The sequence below is a fragment of the Lepus europaeus genome, chromosome 9, assembly GCF_033115175.1.
Source record: "Lepus europaeus isolate LE1 chromosome 9, mLepTim1.pri, whole genome shotgun sequence".
NCBI lineage: Eukaryota > Metazoa > Chordata > Mammalia > Lagomorpha > Leporidae > Lepus > Lepus europaeus.
Genome location: NC_084835.1, coordinates 10241280 through 10259416, shown reverse-complemented (window position 1 = coordinate 10259416; position 18137 = coordinate 10241280). Strand labels below are relative to the sequence as shown.

General features: G+C 42.8%; 1 protein-coding gene across 12 annotated transcripts in view; it reads left to right on the top strand.

The window, feature by feature from the left end:
- TMCC1 (transmembrane and coiled-coil domain family 1) overlaps nt 1-18137 on the top strand; it is a 239593-nt gene that overhangs the window by 90358 nt on the left and 131098 nt on the right. The window contains exon 1 of one of the 12 annotated variants that reach the window (XM_062200500.1): nt 15394-15696. The exons of the other annotated variants lie outside the window; for them this stretch is intronic. Within the exon in view, the coding sequence (XP_062056484.1) occupies nt 15658-15696 (39 nt within the window). The 5' untranslated portion in view covers nt 15394-15657. Of the gene's footprint in view, nt 1-15393; nt 15697-18137 lie in introns of those variants that run through there. 12 annotated transcript variants of the gene reach the window in all.

Genomic DNA, 18137 nt, shown 5'->3' with positions numbered 1-18137 from the left:
ACCTTCACTTGCAAGAGAAATGATTTATAGTCAGTAGTTCACTAGCCGTTGCCAAATGACTAACAAGAACTCAGGGATTGTTTATCCTTTGAGCTAATCCTAATCAAAATCTTCATTTTATACGCCCAGAGATGTTAAACCATTTGAGCTTATATAACTGATTATAAGTGATGGCAAATCTAAATCTCTGGGTTTTGTTTTCTGTGTTTAGCATTCTTGCTTCTTAACTCTGTTAACCACACTAGAGAATTGAGGAACACCAGTTCTGTCTAATAGGAAACAAGACAGGAGAAATCAAAGCTTTCCTTTTTTAAATACTGATTACCAGATATACTTGTTAGTCATTTCATCACTACCCATATTTTTTTTTATGTTTTTTTTTTAAAGATTTTATTTATTTGAAAGTTACAGGGAGAGGTGGAGACAGAGGTCTTCAATCTGCTGGTTCACTCCCCAGATGGCTGCAACAGCTGGAGCTGCACCAATCCAGAGCTAGGAGCTTCTTCCGGGTCTCCCACGTGGGTGCAGGGGCCCAAGGACTTGGGGCATCTTCTGCTGCTTTCCCAAGCCATAGCAGAGAGCTGGATTGGAAGAGGAACAGCCAGGACTAGAACCGGCGCCCATATGGGATGCCAGCGCTTCAGGCCAGGGCCTTAACCCACTGTGCCACAGCGCCAGTCCCTTATGTTGTTAGTAATTTGAAAGGCAGAGAGACAGAGGTTTATTCCCTAAATGCCCACAACAGCCAAGGCTGGGCCAGGCAAAAGCCAGAAATCAGGAATTCCATCTGGGTCTCCCATGTAGGTGGTAGGGAACCAAGTATTTGATCCATCATTTGCTTCCCAGGGTGCAAATTAGCAGGAAGCTGGATCAGAAGAGGAGGCTCTGCCATATGGGATACAGGTGTCCGCTGTGTTGACTGAACCCACTGCACTACAACACCTACCCCTGTAATACTTTTAAACAACTGTCAAATTTTTCAGATGAGGAGCAATACAAATAAAATACTGTAATGATTCCCTAGAGTTATTTAAATAATGCTCATCATCAAAGTATGAGCATTGACATTCTGGATTCTCAGATGTCTAAACAAAAAAATACTAATGAAAAAGAGTTAATTACTTACAGTGCCTAAAAATGAAAATATCTTATATTTAGTGAGATGGTCAGTTAAATAGTCTCTGTGAAGCTATTTTTGCATTATATGGTTAAGGAGGAGTTAAAATGAGAGCCCATAATTAAAGTCTCACATTAAACCCAACATAGTGTTGCAGAATTATAGTAAAGAAAGATTGATGAAGGTGAGAATCATCCCTCTGTTACAATTCTGCCTTAAGACAGCAAGAAATCTGCCCCAGGAATACAGGATTTTAAAGAGCTGTTCAGTGGGAATCTTATCCATGTAATTGGTGGTATTCTTCGCAAGTCTGTTAAGTGAATTTATTTTGTTACCATTACTTGAGATCATGCATTACATGTTTGTGGAGTATCTAATGGGCATGAGACCTTTTTAAATATATATCAACTTTTTGAGGTAGGACTGATCCCTTTTTACAGATGAGGCAGTTAGGGCTTAGGGAAAGTTTTAAGCTGCTTAGGGCCAGAGCGCTAAGCCATGACTGAGTCTGAGTCCTGGGCTTGTTCTGCTGCAGCACAGATGCATTAATATTGGCAGTTTTTTTTTTCCTTCATGTACTCACTGTGGGGAGTATAATATGAAGGCAGACCATAGAGAAGAGCATTGAAGGAACTAGACTGGCAAAAAGTTGGTTGCCTGTCTGAAACACCTAAGGAAAAAAAAAAAAAAACTAAAGTATTGCTCTTACCTAATTGAAGCAAAATTTGAGGCCTGATAATTAACTTTTTTTTTTTTTTTTTTTTTTTTTTTTACAGGCAGAGTTAGAGAGAGACAGAGAGAAAAGGTCTTCCTTTTTCCCTCGGTTCACCCCCCAAATGGCCACTGCGGCCAGCGTACTGCACCGATCTGAAGCCAGGAGCCAGGTGCTTCCTCCTGGTCTCCCATGCGGGTGCAGGGCCCAAGCACTTGGGCCATCTTCCACTGCCTTCCTGGGCCACAGCAGAGAGCTGGACTGGAAGAGGAGCAACCGGGACAGAATCCGGCACCCCAACTGGGACTAGAACCCGGTGTGCCGGCGCCGCAGGTGGAGGATTAGCCAAGTGAGCCGCGGCACTGGCCTTGATAGTTAACTCTTAAAGTAGAAATTTAGATACAATAAAAGAGATTTCTCATTACTTTCCCTGTCTACTATCAAAAGGCCACAACAAAGTTACTAGCCATAACCACTATCTTAACGAACCTTCAAATAGTGCTTCAAAGTATAAAGTAAGAGGTAACCTGCTTCCACATGTAATGGGCAGGTAATCTGGTAGTTAGCAGAGACGGTGATGGTGATGATTGTTGCCGTAACCCCTGGAAGGGTAAGACAGAGAGTCCTGGAGCATTGTCCTAAGAAAGTTCAGCTTCTCCTTTTGAGCCTTTCATTAGCACAAACTGTTAGGTTGACAAGGATTTCTACAACCTCCATATTCTGCTCTGTCACCTTTCCCCTAAGCAGTGGCTGTCTAGCCTTTTTGAATCTCCCAAAGCCAGTCATAATGTGTAATGTTTCTGCTTTTACAACAGGTCTCTTGAATGCTACTTTGTCCAGGCTAATAATTGCTGGTCCCTGGGATGGATGGATGGATGGATGGATGGATTGATTTTCCTTCCCTGCCTCCCTGCATCCCTCTCTCCCTCCCTCTTCAACAAATATTTATGCGGGCTACCTACTCTTGAGATGTGGTAGTGAATCTTCACCACAAACAAGTCCTATGAAATATTACTATCACTGTTTTATAAGTGAAGACATGGAAAATAAGGTTCAAGTGACTTGTCACATTCATACAATTGATAAGTTTGTTAGATGGTAGAACCACATCTTTCTAGCTCCACAAGTCATGCTTGTGGCCATTAGTCTCTGCTGCTATGGGTCTCGCCAAGAATTAATGCAGTAGCTATCTGTGAGGCCTAGAGTAGATCACCCAAGAAGGCAGTTGGCCTAAAGAGTGGCTTAAATACCTTCTGGTTTTGAGACTGAGTCCCTTGGGATGCTAAGTGAATTTGGAATTTCTCTGGTCCCACTGGGAAAGTTCACATCGGATGGATTCCGGGCTGTCACAGATTTAAATTTCTGGTTTCAACAATTCAGTAAGGACCCCAAAGGTTCATGAAAAATACAGAAAGCCTCACAAACTTTCCTGTTGTCTTTCCACCTGGGCATGTTAATCTCTATATGTCAGTGTTAACATACATGCTGCTGAAGTGAGCACTGGGGTATGCTTTTACATCATAATTTTGAATACTTAATTATATTTATCCATCAGGTCTGGTTGTTCAGTTCACCACTGTCCCTCTTAAATTGTGATCTCCAGATCTGGTTACAGCGGTGATTGTCTCTTTCCTAATTCTAAGATACTGTGTGCTTTTAAGTTCAATTATTTATTTATTATGCTCACCTCTTCAGGTGCTTTGCTTAATCAGTTCTCTCTCAGTCCCTCATTCCCTACACTCTAATTTCTTCCCTCTCCTTCCCCTACCTTCCAAAAAATTTCTTTAAATGTCTGGGGATCTCTGAAGTCAAAGAAGAAGTTTTGTTTTTACATTTTTATTTTAGTAATTCCCAACTCAAAATAATGGAAACTTCAACCTCTCAGAAATTGGAATAGATGATAAAAGGTAGTCTCTAGGGGACTAAGAGAAAGAAATTGTGGTTAGCAGTTTATCTCTTTTAGGATCGGAAGATGGTAAATACTGCTTCTCTATCAAGTTTATCAGTTGGTGATTTCATGCTCTTTTTCCTTTCTTTAAAAATTTATTTGAAAGGAGGAATGACGAGAAACAGAAGGTGAGAGAGAAATCTTGATCTGCTGGTTCATTCCCCAAATAACTGAAGCGTCTGCGATTGGGCCATGCCAAAGCCGGGAGCCTGGAACTCCATCTGGGTCTTCCACATGGGTGACACAGGCCATCCTCTGCTGCTTTCCCAGGCATATTAGCAAGGAGCTGGATCAGAAGCAGAGCAGTTGGGTCTCAAACAAGCACTCATATGGGATGCCAGCTTAACCAACTGTGCCACAACACCAGACCCTATGGTCGTCATTGTCATCTTCTTTTTTATTTTTTAAGATTTATTTTTTTATTTGAAAGAGTTGCAGAGAGGCAGAGAGAGAGAGAAACAGCAACATCTTCCATCTGCTGGTTCACTCCCTAAATGGCTGCAACAGCTTAAGCTCAGAGCCAGGAGCTTCCTCTGAGTCTCCCACGTAATTGCAGGGACCCTAACCTTTGGGCCATCTTCTGTTGCTTACCCAGGCCTTAGCAGAGAGCTGGGTCAGAAGTGGAGTACCGGTGCCCATATGGGATGTCAGCACTGTAGGTGGCAGCTTTACCTGCTTTGCCACAGCACCGGCCCCTCCATGGTCTTCTTAAAGTTCACAGATTTTTTTATAAAATAGTTCTTAAGGTCTGGCACTTTCTTTGAAGCTGTTAGAAAAATTTGATCCAATAGTAGGTATGAAGTTGTGACTTCAAAACCATGACTTGACATTTGAATACTGGTTTTCTGTCTTGAGAATGAGTTTTTTTTAGTTATAGAGAATTTCCAATATTTGAATTTTGACCTAGAGCCTTAATCAAGTGTAGGTAGTTTAATATGCCAGAGAATTAATTCATTCCTTGGCTTACTTGAGAAAGATGTTACTAGAAGACTTTGGTAACCGTGGCTCCTAGGAGGCCCTCTGTTGATATCTTCTGGTATTGCTGAGTGTTCTTTTATGAAATTGCTGATTATGCAGGGATTCTTGTTTCCTGAAGTATATTTTAAAGGCAGTTTTCTTGGTTAATCCTAATACAATCCCGAAGTTCTGTTTTAATTACCAACCATAGTGTAAAAACAGTTCTTGGTAAGTGTTGGTAACTTTGCAGAGACTGTTAATGGTTAGTAAATAACTTCAAGGATTTTTAATTTGATCAAGTAGATTGTTTTGGTTTTAAGTAATAGGAAGTTGACAGTGTGCCTTAGAAACTTGGTTTGAATGTTTTTAACATTTGTAAAGATCCTAGATACAGTAGCGCTCCAAAACTTCACTCTGTTCTCTTACCTTGATTTTAGAATATTATTTCGAATAACATGAACATTGTCTTAAATAACCTACAAGCAATTCCTGGGCCTGATGATGTTATTTTGATAGAAGTTTTAATATACTCTAAATATTAATATGCTAGGTAAGCTAATTTCAGGTAAAATATATATTTTATATATATATATGTAAAGATTTTATTTATTTGAAAGGCAGTTACAGAGAGGCAAAGGCAAAGAGAGAGAAAGAGAGGTCTTCCATCCACTGGTTCACTCCGCAAATGGCTACAACAGCCAGGGCTGAGTTAAGCTGAAACCCAGAGCCAGGATCTTACGTAGCAGGAGCGTAAACACTTGGGCCATCCTCCGACTGCTTTTCCCAGGCATTTAGCAAGAAACTGGATTGGAATTGGAGCAACCAGGACTTTAACCAGCACCCGTATGGGATGACTAGTGACAGCTTTACCTACTAGAGCACGACATCAGCCCCAGAATATTTTAATTTTGTAAGATTTATTTATTTATTAGACAGAGTTAAACAGAGATAGGAGAGGCAGAGAGAGAGGTCTTCCACTCGATGGTTCACTCCCCAGTTGGCCACAATACTGATCCGAAGCCAGGAACCAGGAGGTTCTTCCGGGTCTCCCATGTGGGTGCAGGGGCCCAAGGACTTGGGCCATCTTCTACTGGTTTTCTAGGCCATAGCAGAGAGCTGGATGGGAAGTGGAGCAGCCGGGTCTCAAACTTACACCCATATGGGATGCCAACACTTCAGGCCAGGGCATTAACCCATTGAGCCACAGCGTCGGCCCCCAAAATATTTTATTTAATTTTTTTTTTTTAAGTTACAGAGAAGCAGAGGCAGAGAGAGAAAGGAGATCTTCTATCTGTTGTTTTATTCCCCAAATGGCCGCAATGGCCAGAGCTGGGCCAGTCCAAAGCTAGGAGCCAGGAACAACTTCTGGGTCTCCCACATGAGTGCAGGGCCCCAAACACTTGGGCCATCTTCTGCTAGTTTCCTAAGCCATAGCAGAGAGCTGGATGGGAAGTGAAGCAGCCAGGATTTGAACTGGCACCATATGGGATGCCGGCATTGTAGGCAGCGGCTTTACTTGCTATGCCACAGCACTGACCCCAGCCTCAGGATACTTTAAATATTATTAAAAATGGATTCTCTCATCTTCAGATTACTTCCTGTGTGTAGTATTTTGAAGAATCCATCGTAGACTTTTAAATGTAGATCGGTTTGAAATTGAACCAAACTAGGTTCAATTTTTAGATTTAAGTTGGAGAGATAATAAAAGACCTTCATAAGTTTTGATTTGTTTCCTGGTTTCGTAAGTTTTTAATGCTCCTTTGTGTATGTGTGTATACGTGCACACGCACACATGCACGACTTAAAGAAAAACTGACACCAATTCAATTCAGCAAAGATTACTTGAACAAGAAAAAGATGGAAGAATTTGGCATTTTGAAATTTGTTCTTTAGCTCCACCCTGCCCCCACTCCAGCCTCCCTCCCCACCCTTCCCCCTACCCTCACACACAGTGTGAGGAGCATACTTTTTTTTTTTTTTTTAAATTTTTGACAGAGTGGACAGTGAGAGAGACAGGTCTTCCTTTGCCGTTGGTTCACCCTCCAGTGGCCGCCGCGGCCAGCACGCTGTGGCTGATGCACCGCGCTGTTCCGAAGGCAGGAGCCAGGTGCTTCTCCTGGTCTCCCATGGGGTGCAGGGCCCAAGGACTTGGGTCATCCTCCACTGCACTCCCAGGCCACAGCAGAGAGCTGGCCTGGAAGAGGGGCAGCCGAGAGAATCCGGCGCCCCGACTGGGACTAGAACCCCGTGTGCCGGCGCCGCTAGGCGGAGGATTAGCCCGTTGAGCCACGGCGCCAGCCAGAGGAGCATACTTTTATAACCAGAATGACAGGAACTTACATACTGAGGTCACCTGATGGTATAGGGTATACAGAGTACAGTACAATCTGGTATTTCTTTATTTGGGCATAATTTGGTAGCTGAAGGCTGGGGTTAACTGAGGCTCAGTTACGTCCAAGAGCATACTGTGAGGTTAGGTTACAGCCTGCTTTTACTTGAAGCTGGATTGTGGTTCACTTCACTTGGAGGCCCCTTTGGGCCACTCTATCATTTGAGCACAGAGACTGATTTAGGCTAATTTATCTTGGTTCAGCAGTACACACGTAGTTGTAGATTACTAAAAACTTCATGTAGAGCGTAAGCTAAAGAGAGAGCAGGATAATTCATTTCTGTCACTAGCTCTGAACTTTTTTTTTTTTTTTTTTTTTTTTTTGACAGGCAGAGTGGACAGTGAGAGAGAGACAGAGAGAAAGGTCTTCCTTTTGCCATTGGTTCACCCTCCAATGGCCGCCGCGGTAGCACGCTGTGGCCGGCGCACTGCGCTGATCCGATGGCAGGAGCCAGGTGCTTATCCTGGTCTCCCATGGGGTGCAGGGCCCAAGGACTTGGGTCATCCTCCAGTGCCTTCCCAGGCCACAGCAGAGAGCTGGCCTGGAAGAGGGGCAACCGGGACAGGATCGGTGCCCCGACCGGGACTAGAACCCGGTGTGCCGGCGCCGCAAGGCGGAGGATTAGCCTAGTAAGCCGCGGCGCCGGCCTAGCTCTGAACTTTTACCAAGAAAATAACTTCATTATTTTGATATCTTGGAAGATTATTTCAATATCATTAAGTTCTTTTGTTAAACATTTAAACGTGGTTGATGGTACAGTGATTATAAGTATTTGATATTTGTTGAGAACCCATAATCATATAGGTAGGCCTCTGTGACCTGGTATTTTTCTTTAAAAAATGGAAAGGTGGGGGCTGTCATTGTGGTTCAGTGGGTTGAAGCCCTAGAGTACAGTGCCAGCATCCCATATGGTTGCCAGTTTGAGTCCTGGCTGCTCCACTTCCAATCCAACTCTCTGCTGATATGCCTGGGAAAGCAGTGGAGGATGGCCCAAGTTCTTGGGCTTCTGTGTCCGCTTAGGATACCTGAAGGAAGCTCCTGGCTCCTGGCTTCAGCCTGGTTCAGTCCTGCCTGTTGTGGCCATTTGGGAGCTTTAGTTTCTCTCTCTCTCTCTCTCTCTCTCTCTCTCTCTCTCTGACTTTTCAAGTAAAGACAAATAGTAAGACTTTTTTTAAAAAGTAAATGGCATTAACTATCTAGACTAGTGGTTTCCAAATGTATTTTGCTCATCCACATATTTAGCATGTGTACAGCATTTTTATGTTCAGTCTAAGTCATATGTGTATAGTTGTTCCTGTGTATTTGTGTCATATAGCCCAAAATGAAAATTAAAAGGATGAAGTAAAAATATAAATAAAAGAAAGTTGTGATGTTTTCTTCCCACAACCCAAAGGATCAAATTGCATATACTCTGAGGTATTGAAATATTCTGTATTCAGATCAAGAGTGAAAAGAATAATTTTCTTTAAAGAATTTTTTTGAAGATTTATTTATTTATTTGAAAGAGTTACACAGAGAGAGGAGAGGCAGAGAAAGAGAGAGGTCTTCCATCCGATGGCTCACTCCCCAATTGGCCGCAACAGTCAGAGTTGCGCCAATCTGAAGCCAGGAGCCAGGACTTCTTCTGGGTCTCCCACATGGGTGCAGGGGCTCAAGGACTTCAGCAATCTTCCTACTGCTTTCCCAGGCCATAGCAGAGAGCTGGATCGGAAGTGGAGCAGCCGGGTCTCGAACCGGCGCCCATATGGGATGCCGGCACTTCAGGCCAGGGCGTTAACCCACTGCGCCACAGCGCCGGCCCCTAAAGAATTTTTTTTTAAGATTTTTATTTTTATTTATTTGAAAGAGTTACAGAGAGAGGTAGAGCCAGAGAGAGAGAGAGAGAGAGAGAGGTCTTCCATCTACTGGTTCACTCTCCTCTTGCATGCAGTGGCCAGAGCTGAGCTCATCGGAAGCCAGGAGCTTCTTCTAGGTCTCCCAAGTGGGTGCAGGGGCCCAAGGACTTGGGCCGTCTTCTGCTGCTTCCCCAGGTGATAGCAGAGAACTGGATCCGAAGTGGAGCGGCTAGGACTCGAACCAGTTCCCATATCAGATGCCAGCACTGTAGGCTGGGGCTTTAACCTGCGCAACAGTACTGGCCCCCAGCACTTTTGGATAATATGAAAATCATTTATGTTTGACTTAGAATGTGATACTAGCATTATAGCAGAACAAATTTTACAATAGAACTGGCTGGCTTTTTGAGGTAGATTGTTTCCTATCCCAAAGTTTATCACACAAAGGCTGGAGATCCGCAAATCACACATGCTATAGGAAGGATCTATAGCTCTGGTAGAGATGTGGATTAAACAATTTCTGACTTCTGCTGGGATTCTGTGACTGTAGGTAAGAATTCACAGCATGGGTACTTAAAATACTGCTGGAAACTGAGGTTGTGAATGAATATCTGGCTCAGAGTGCACTGGGAAACTGTTTGAATTCCAGAGATCAGGAACCTTTTTTCTGCTAGGGACCATTTGTTATTTATAACATCATTTGCAGTCCATATAATGTTATCAGCTTAAAAATTAGCCTGTTATAGATATATTGAATTTTAAGTTCTGCCGGAACTTGCCTTGGCAGGACCAGACCAAACAATTTGATGGACTTTAAAACAGAACGTACGCCATGCCTGATTTATACCTTGTGCTCAGAACTCCTGCTGTCTTTCTCAGAAATTTGGTGGTTTCTGGTTTTTCAAGCCATTCTCACACAGGAGCAAGTTTTAAGGCATCTTGCAAATCTCTGTGCCTGATTTTTTGGAAGAATAGTATGTAATTAGTGAGTCATTCCAGAAATGAACTTTGTCACTTAGTCCGCTTCATTGTTATTACTTTAAAAGTAAGTTTGAATGAATGAAAAAAAAAGTTTTCAAATATTATTATTTGAAAAGCAGAGTTACAGAGAGGCAGGTTTTCTATCCACAAAAAAGATTAACTCTCCAAATGGCTGCAATGGCTGGGGCTGAGCCTATCTGGAGCCAGGAGCTTCCTCCAGGTCTCCCATGTGAGTGCAGGGGCCTAAGAACTTGGGTCATCTGCTGCTGCTTTCCCAGGCCAATGCAGAGAGCTGGATCAGAAGTGGAGCAACTGGAACTCAAACCCATATGAGTGCCCAGATGCCCATAAGGGATGCTGACACTGCAGGCGGTGGCTTTACCTGCTTTGCCACAGCACCAGCCCCAACTGAAAAAATTTTTAAGCGTTTAATATCACAGATGATTCAGTAAATACATTTTCAATTTATAAAATTCTTTCTAAAATAATCATGTATGTTACTAAGAAGAAATATTTTGCAGTGGAAAAGGAAAAACTTCATCTTTTTAAGCTTAAAATTGTGTCACTATGAAAACAAAAAGCTGGGGTGATGCTGTGGTGCAGCAGGTTAAGCCACCACTTGGGATGCTCACATATCTTTTTGGAGTGCTCGAATCAAGTCTCACCTCTGCTTCCAATCTAGCTTCCTGCTTATGTGCCTGGATGGCAACAGATGATGCCACCCATGTGGGACATCCAGATGGAGTTCTTGCCTGCTGGCCTCTGCCTGGCCCAGCCCCAGCAGGCAGCTAGGGAATAAAGCAGCAGATGGAAGGTGTGTGTGTGTGAGAGAGAAAGAGAGAGAGACAGAGACAGACAGACAGACTCTCCCTTTCCAATACATAAAAATGAATAGATAACGTCCAGGAAAAAAAAATACCAGCAAAGCAATGGAAGATAGCTTAAGTATTTGGGTTCCTGCCATCCATATGGGAGACAAGGATGGAGTTCCTGGCTGTTGGCTTCTGCCTGCCCCAGACCTGGTTATTGCAGCCGTTTGGGGAGTGAACCAACAGATTGAAGTTCTGTCTCTCCCTTTGTCTTTGTCACTCTGCCTTTCAAATAACTAAAATTTTCAAAAGAAAAATAACGCAAATTTAGTCACTCTTTGTTTCTTTTGAAACTTAGCAAACTTAGGTAAATCAGCAACAAACTTATAACTTCTTTAGAATAAATACCTCGAATGAGGCTCTTTGAAGGAAAAATCCCACTGCCAGCAAGAATAGAGTATTGTGAATGGACTTATGTATTGGTAACCTTTCTTGCTCCCTGGTTTATGTAATATCTGTTCAAACTTATTATTAAACTATTATTAAACAAAGAGGCAGAAGCTTTTCTGTATCAGTGAAGCTAAGAGTATCAAGTACTGGGAATCACCCAAATTTGAAAAAAAATTTTCATAGTTCCCTTTGAGAAGGTTTATTGAGATTTTTATCTCTGCAGCAGTTTTCTTTGAAAAATACATTGTATGTAAAATCAATGGCTATGACAGTGAAAGAGGGTCCTGATTCTGATTTATTTTTGAGTATTTCTTTATTAGAAACTTAGCAGTGGAGTAGTGTATTAAAGAACAGTATAATCTCACATCTGGATTCTCAGAGGGAAATGTTTTTAGAACTTCAGTGAAATGAAAGCTTATTAGAACATATTCTCTCTTAGGAAGTATACTTATTAATAAGACTCTCATGTTAAGCAGCTATATGTGCTTAAATAACCATCTTACTGCAGTGTAGGACTGGAATACCTTAAGCGTTGTTTCTGCCTGAAGCTCACTGCAGGCTCTCCAACAACGTTAAATTGGTTTTCAACAGTCGTAGATTGTTCGGCCGGCGCCACGGCTCAGTGGGCTAATCCTCCGCCTTGCGGCGCCGGCACACAGGGTTCTAGTCCCAGTTGGGGCGCCGGATTCTCTCGGCTGCCCCTCTTCCAGGCCAGCTCTCTGCTGTGGCCTGGGAGTGCAGTGGAGGATGACCCAAGTCCTTGGGCCCTGCACCCCATGGGAGAGCAGGAGAAGCACCTGGCTCCTGCCTTCGGATCAGCACGGCGTGCCAGCCGTGGCGGCCATTGGAGGGTGAACCAACGGCAAAAAGGAAGACTTTTCTCTCTGTCTCTCTCTCACTGTCCACTCTGCCTGGAGAAAGGAAAAAAAAAAAAAAGGTCGTCGATTGTTTAAGATACAACTGGACATTCTTCTAGGCCAAAGAACAGTGTCTAGGTTTTCTACTCCTTAAAACTGTTGCCTTCTGTAAAGATGCAAAAAAACTGAAGGGAAAAAAATTACCTAGTTTTACTCCTGTAAATCAGATTATTTATGATAAAAATTTTTTTAAATAATCTACCTTCCATTTCCCTAATTCCTTGGGTGTCATATATTGTCTTAACATAATTTGAGTTACTCCCTCCAGAATCAAAATTAATTTAAGCAGATAAATACTTAGGAGATTGATATGTTGTTTTAGAGAAGTTTGCCCAGAGAGACTTAAGGTATTGGATGAACTTAAGTCTTTCTGCATACATTATAGAATGCAGGTTATTTTCCACTGTAAGAAGTTTGGTTTTTTGAGAATAAGAATAATGGCTTTATTATCCATTGATAGCTCACGGCTATCATAGGCTACGGCATAAACTACCTACCGTGGATCTAATACTAGTTGTGATAGATGTCTGCTTGTCTGTTAGTATTTCTTTTGTTGAGTACAGAGATTTGTAAGTTGGTATAAAAATCTAAGACAAGTTTGACTTTTACATTTTGTTTTCATCATTGTGAGAATTTGTCACTCCAGTGTTTTCATAAGTAAAATCTAAAAGCCAATTTCCTTGTTCAGATGTGTAACTTGTTTTATTATATGAAGATTTTACTGAGTAGAGTTAATTTTTAATATTTCAGTGGATTTCACCTAAAAGTGATGTTAGAAAATTAGCTACTATTAAAACTGGCAAAAAAAAAAAAAAACACCTTGGGAAATATCACAGTCATTCTGTCTTGTATAATTTGTATGTTTTAAACCTACCTTTCTCTAAATACTGTACCTATCTTTCCTTAAAGGTTTGCACTAGTGACTTTTTTGTCCTCCTGTCATTTTGTGTGACTATGTGTCTGTGACCTCATGATTCTGTATTATCCTAATACTGTTTTTTAAATATTTCTTACTTTATCTGAGATGCAGAGAGAATGAGAGTTCTTATCTCATGATTCTTTCCCCAGATGCCTGCAAAAGGCTGAAGGGCCAAAATCAGAAGCCAGGAACTCAATCCAGGTCTCCCACATGGGTGACATGGGCTCAACTAGGATTGAACCCACACTTTCCTATATGGATGCTGGATTCCAAACTGGCGTGCCTACTCTGTTGTTACTTTGTGACCTTTGACCTTCACTTATTATTTACATCCAAAAAGCCACCAGACTCCTTAAGATGGAGATAAAAAGAATCTTTTCCCTAACAACTCAGTTTATTGAGAGTCTTCTCTGTTTTCAGTTCCTTATCAAGCACTGGATTTATTTTTACAGGATTTGCTGCATCTAAACAATCACAGTATTAAAGTAGACAAAAATGACTAAGTTCCCACGGTAGACACATGCCTAAGTCCTTTCTTTGTATCTGGAACTCTAAGGATTTATACCCTTTTCAGTTCATGATTGATTTCTGATGTGTACCTGGGTTTGTTGTCTTTAGAACTTTTTGTTTCCCTAATTCATTTTCCCCCCTTTTTGGGGGTGGAGGAATACAAAGAATCTCTAACAGTAATCTGGAATTATAGTCACTTGTAACAGACACACCTGTGTTGAAGCAGTATATGTTTCTGTAAGGAATTTCATTATTTCCACACTAGCATCTCATTAATTCTTTTTGCATTCCCAGGAGATTTCTGACTACTGTGTTTAGTCTCTTTAGGAGAAAAATGGAGGTGCTGGTACTCTTTCCATTTAAAAACAAAAAATACACAACTCAGATTCTCTGTCAGGCTACTTTCTAGTTGGAATTAAATTTCAATCAGTTAGTTTAAATATTAGGTTACACTGCATAAATCTTAGACATGAAGGAGTTCTTACTTTTAGTCACAGTTGATCTAAAAGCTTTGAATTTTGGAAGTTTACAAACGCTACAGTTAAATATGTTCAACCTTTTGGTATTGCAGATTTTAAGAGTAAAGATGTTATATATATACATTTTAGCTATAGTGATTTTCTTGGCATCCTATTTGAATTCAGAGCATCTTTGCTTTTTCTGTTATTGTGTGTGTGTGTGTGTGTGTGATTTTTAGGTGAAATTTTAAAAAATAATACCTCTATTTGGTGAGAATTAGAAACCAGCAGTGTGTGATTTGGGAATTGCGGAGAGTAATTGCACAAGATCTGTCCTTTGTTTTTAGATTCATTTTTCTTGCCTGAAGAAAAAAATCAATTACATTATATGGTTTTCTTAGGAAAATACTGAGGTTTTAAAATGATTTGAAGAATTGGTTAATACAAGTATCTCAGGATTGTGTTGAAGAATCGGTGGATGCCCGATGGGACATTCCTAATGCAGTGACTGCACAGTAGGGCATTCCAACAAAGACTGTAAAGTGTAGCCTAAGATGTAATTCTCCTCGCAGGAAATGGAGAGGCAAAACCTCAGTCAGGAAGCGCTCCTCCAGTCAGTTACGGAAGGCATTCAGAAATACTAGGCGAACTCGGAGCAGCGTGTGCAGTGGACAGCTTTAATGAAACTTGGAGCCGACAGTGGTTGTCTGGAAGCACTCAAACAAGCAGGAAGAGTGGCAAACGATGGCCGCAGTTTTTAACTTCGGAACTGCCCTCCTGTCATTTTTCATACCTTTCTACCGGCACTGATTTGCGTGCCAATTTTAAAATCCCTTTGTTCCACCCAGAGAAGGCAGGCCCCTCCGGGGGCCTCCTTGGTGTATTCCAGTTGGGCATGAGGCTGAAGTCACTGTCGGAGTATGCTCTGCACCTGACGTTCCTTCCCTAGCCAGGACCCCTCCCTGTGAATAAGAGGAAAGGCTCGGCCAGCGAGGCCAGACAAAGCGCCCAGCTGCCGAGCCCAGCTGGGAGGGGCTTCCTTCTGGAGCAGGGAGCCGGTGCAGTCCGGAGCTTGCTTTTCCCACACTGCTGCGCCTAGCCGACTACCTGAGGTGGAGGTTGAGAAGGGGGTGTTGCTTTGTACAGCTGCTGCCCCCGCCGGCAGGTCCGGGCGGGAGAAACCGGGTAGAGCCCGGCTCCTGCTGGAGGCGGATGCTGTCTGACCGGCGCCGCTCCTCCTCCCCGCCTGGCCAGCACGGCAGGTCCGCCCCCCTGGAGTTGCAGGTGGCGGTGCAGCGGCATCCTCGCCTGACGGTCTGGTGGGAAGGGAAGGGGTGGTCCTTGCACTGGACCCCTAGCAGCTGACTCACAGGAAGTGCTTGGAGAGCTTGGCACTGCGCGCCTCCGCTCCGGGATTCCTCGCTGGCCGCCCGCCCCCGCGTGGGCTTTGCGCGTCTCTGGGTGGAACAATGAAGTGCTTCCAAGTTTGCTAAGACTCGCGGGGAATTTCTTTGCACTTCTGTGACCGTCTTCAAAATGTTCTGCCACCGATTTTGGCCAGAAGCTGCTTGTTAAAAAAAAAAAAAAAAAAAAAAGGAAAAAGAAATAAGCCGTCCCTTTGTGGATTGCTTGTCGGAAGAACCTCAGGGTGACCATGGTCCAGCGCTTTAGCCTCAGGAGGCAGCTTTCCAAGGTGGGTCGGGGCGGGGTGTGTGTGCAGGGGCGCGCTTGCCGGCGCGGCTTGGCTTCCCAGTCCCTGGGACTCTTCTGTCAAGCGTGCCGTCCTCGGCGCTAGGAGGGGCTGGGGAGGACGCGCTGCCTTTGTTCTTCCGTCTGACAGACACAAAGCTTGAAGGCGACTGCGCCGCCAGCCCGGATTGTGTCCCCACCGCCGCAGCTGTCACCTGTGCATTGGGACAAAGTCGTGGTTTGCTCCTCAGATAGGATTTCCAGAAGGGTGTGTGAAAGATAATTGCGGGTCGGCAGTGCGTTTTTAATTGACAGCTAGTCTGGCAGCTTGTGGACGAGAGCAGAAAGCCGCCTTGGGCTGTGGAATCGGTGCTTTCATACAGATTTCACCAGTAAACCGAGAAACTGCCACTAAACAGTTCCATGAGCAAGACTCGCATGAAAATCTGGAAATGCGTGGTTTGTTGAGAAACTCGCATACCTAACGAAGAAATGCATGAAAAGCAAGTGACCAGGAGGCTGACAAAGCCATTTTTACAGAATTCTGATTGAAAAGCAGGTTTCCTGTGAGCATCTTGTAGGGGGAAAGTTTGTTTAATCTGAGAAAATCAAAATACAATTATAGCAAGGCAGAGCTCCCGTTTCTGAGCAGGTGGTGAATTTCTGTCTCAGGTCAGTCTCTATCCTGACTGTCCCCCTTGACCGGTGTTCAGCTGTGCCCTTCTCTGGGGCAGAGACTAGTGTGTAAAGACCTGGGCTGTATTTCAGAACCCATCGTATTCTTTAGACCCTGCATGTTCAAATGTAGCAGTGACTAAATTGTGTCACAGTGCATTGCCTGCAGGCAGAAGCTTAAACAAATAGTCTGCCAGCAGTCTTGACTTCTAGGCTGTTGGTCGGAATTGTTACCTCTCGAAACAGTGTGGGGTTCTTCAGAGAAATCCTTAGCTCCTCACTGGTGACCCCATTGTAGAACTGTGCCCAGAAGCCTACATCCCAGGGCAAATTATCTTTTTTGTGGGCTCCAAGCCTGCCAGGGACTATTAGGAGTATTAATAATAAATTTCCTTGTTTCCTTCCCTCCCCCCCAGAGGTGTGTGTGTGTGTGTGTGCACGTGCGCGCACGTGCGCGTGCTGGTGAGTGAGAATGGGAGCAAGGCTAGGAAGCCCCTCAGATTTTCCTGAACACTGCTAAGAAACCTTTGTGACTCTCTGAACTTGCTCTAGTGTGTGTATTTTCAGATAGGCAGTACATTTATAAAGTAGTGGGGATTCTCTAGGCAGCGATGTTCTTCACAAGAGTGTCTGGTATTGAAAGCCGGGTGACAATTTCATCATTAGAGAGTGATGGCATTCTGGAGATTTTGTTACCAGTACTTGTCTCCCAGTGGTTTTTCTTGCTTACCTCCTCTCTTTACTCTATGCTGTCTGACTACACTTTAGAAAAATGATACTTTCAGGGGAGGAGGAGCAAGCACACCCTTTCTATAATAGGAAGAAATAAAAGCTACATTATATAAAAACAGTCAACGTAGTAACCTCTTGTAATTACTTTTTCTAGCACCCCCTGCCTGGTTTTAACTTAGGGAGTCCTAGAGTGGATAGTCAGGAACAAATTCTAAGGAGGTTTATTTTCTACCAAGTGTCTGTGGTATAGTATATGTCCAGTAATATACTGAAAAATATTTTTAATTGCTTTAGTCTGTAAGGCACTTAAATGTGAAGGTAAAGCTGAGTAGTTATGACAAAGAATTATTTTTTAAAGTCCCAGCTAATGCATTGTGCTTCTTTATCTCTTCAGCTAAATCCGTGGGTTACCTGAGAGCAGAAACCTATTATACCCTAGTGTATGGGATTACTGATACACACTGAACACTCAAGTTGTCTTTTGTAGATCAGAGACAGTTGAATAGCAGTTTCAGATGGTTCCAATTTTATTAACAAGTATTTTTGCTAATAATTGCAAAAAACAGAAGATCATCTTAAGATCTTGAAGTTTTAAAATCAGTTTCCTGTTTTGATAAAAGGTTTCTCCAATTCTGCAAGAAAATATTTATAAATGTTTGCAGTGATTGTAACCTAGTATCCAGTTTAGATGCTTTTTCTCTTAAATTCGTTAGTCATTGGATATTTTCACTAGAATATTCAAATGCTTGCTTTAGGCTAGTGGTTGTTCATATCTAGGCTAACAAAACAGGAGGAGGTAAATTAAGATATAGGAGAACTAAAGATCTGTGTTTTTTACAAAGATATGTATTCTCTGTGACTAAATCCTTTTATCCAAGTCACAGAAAACTTGTCAGTTCTTACCATTTTAGATTACTGTCTTGCTGTATAGATTTCTCCCACTGGGCTTCAGAAGCATTCACCAAGGAAATTTTTCCTTCCTGACCTTTGTCTACTGCATGAGCCCTCCAAAAGAGTTTGGACCCTGGCAATGTGGAC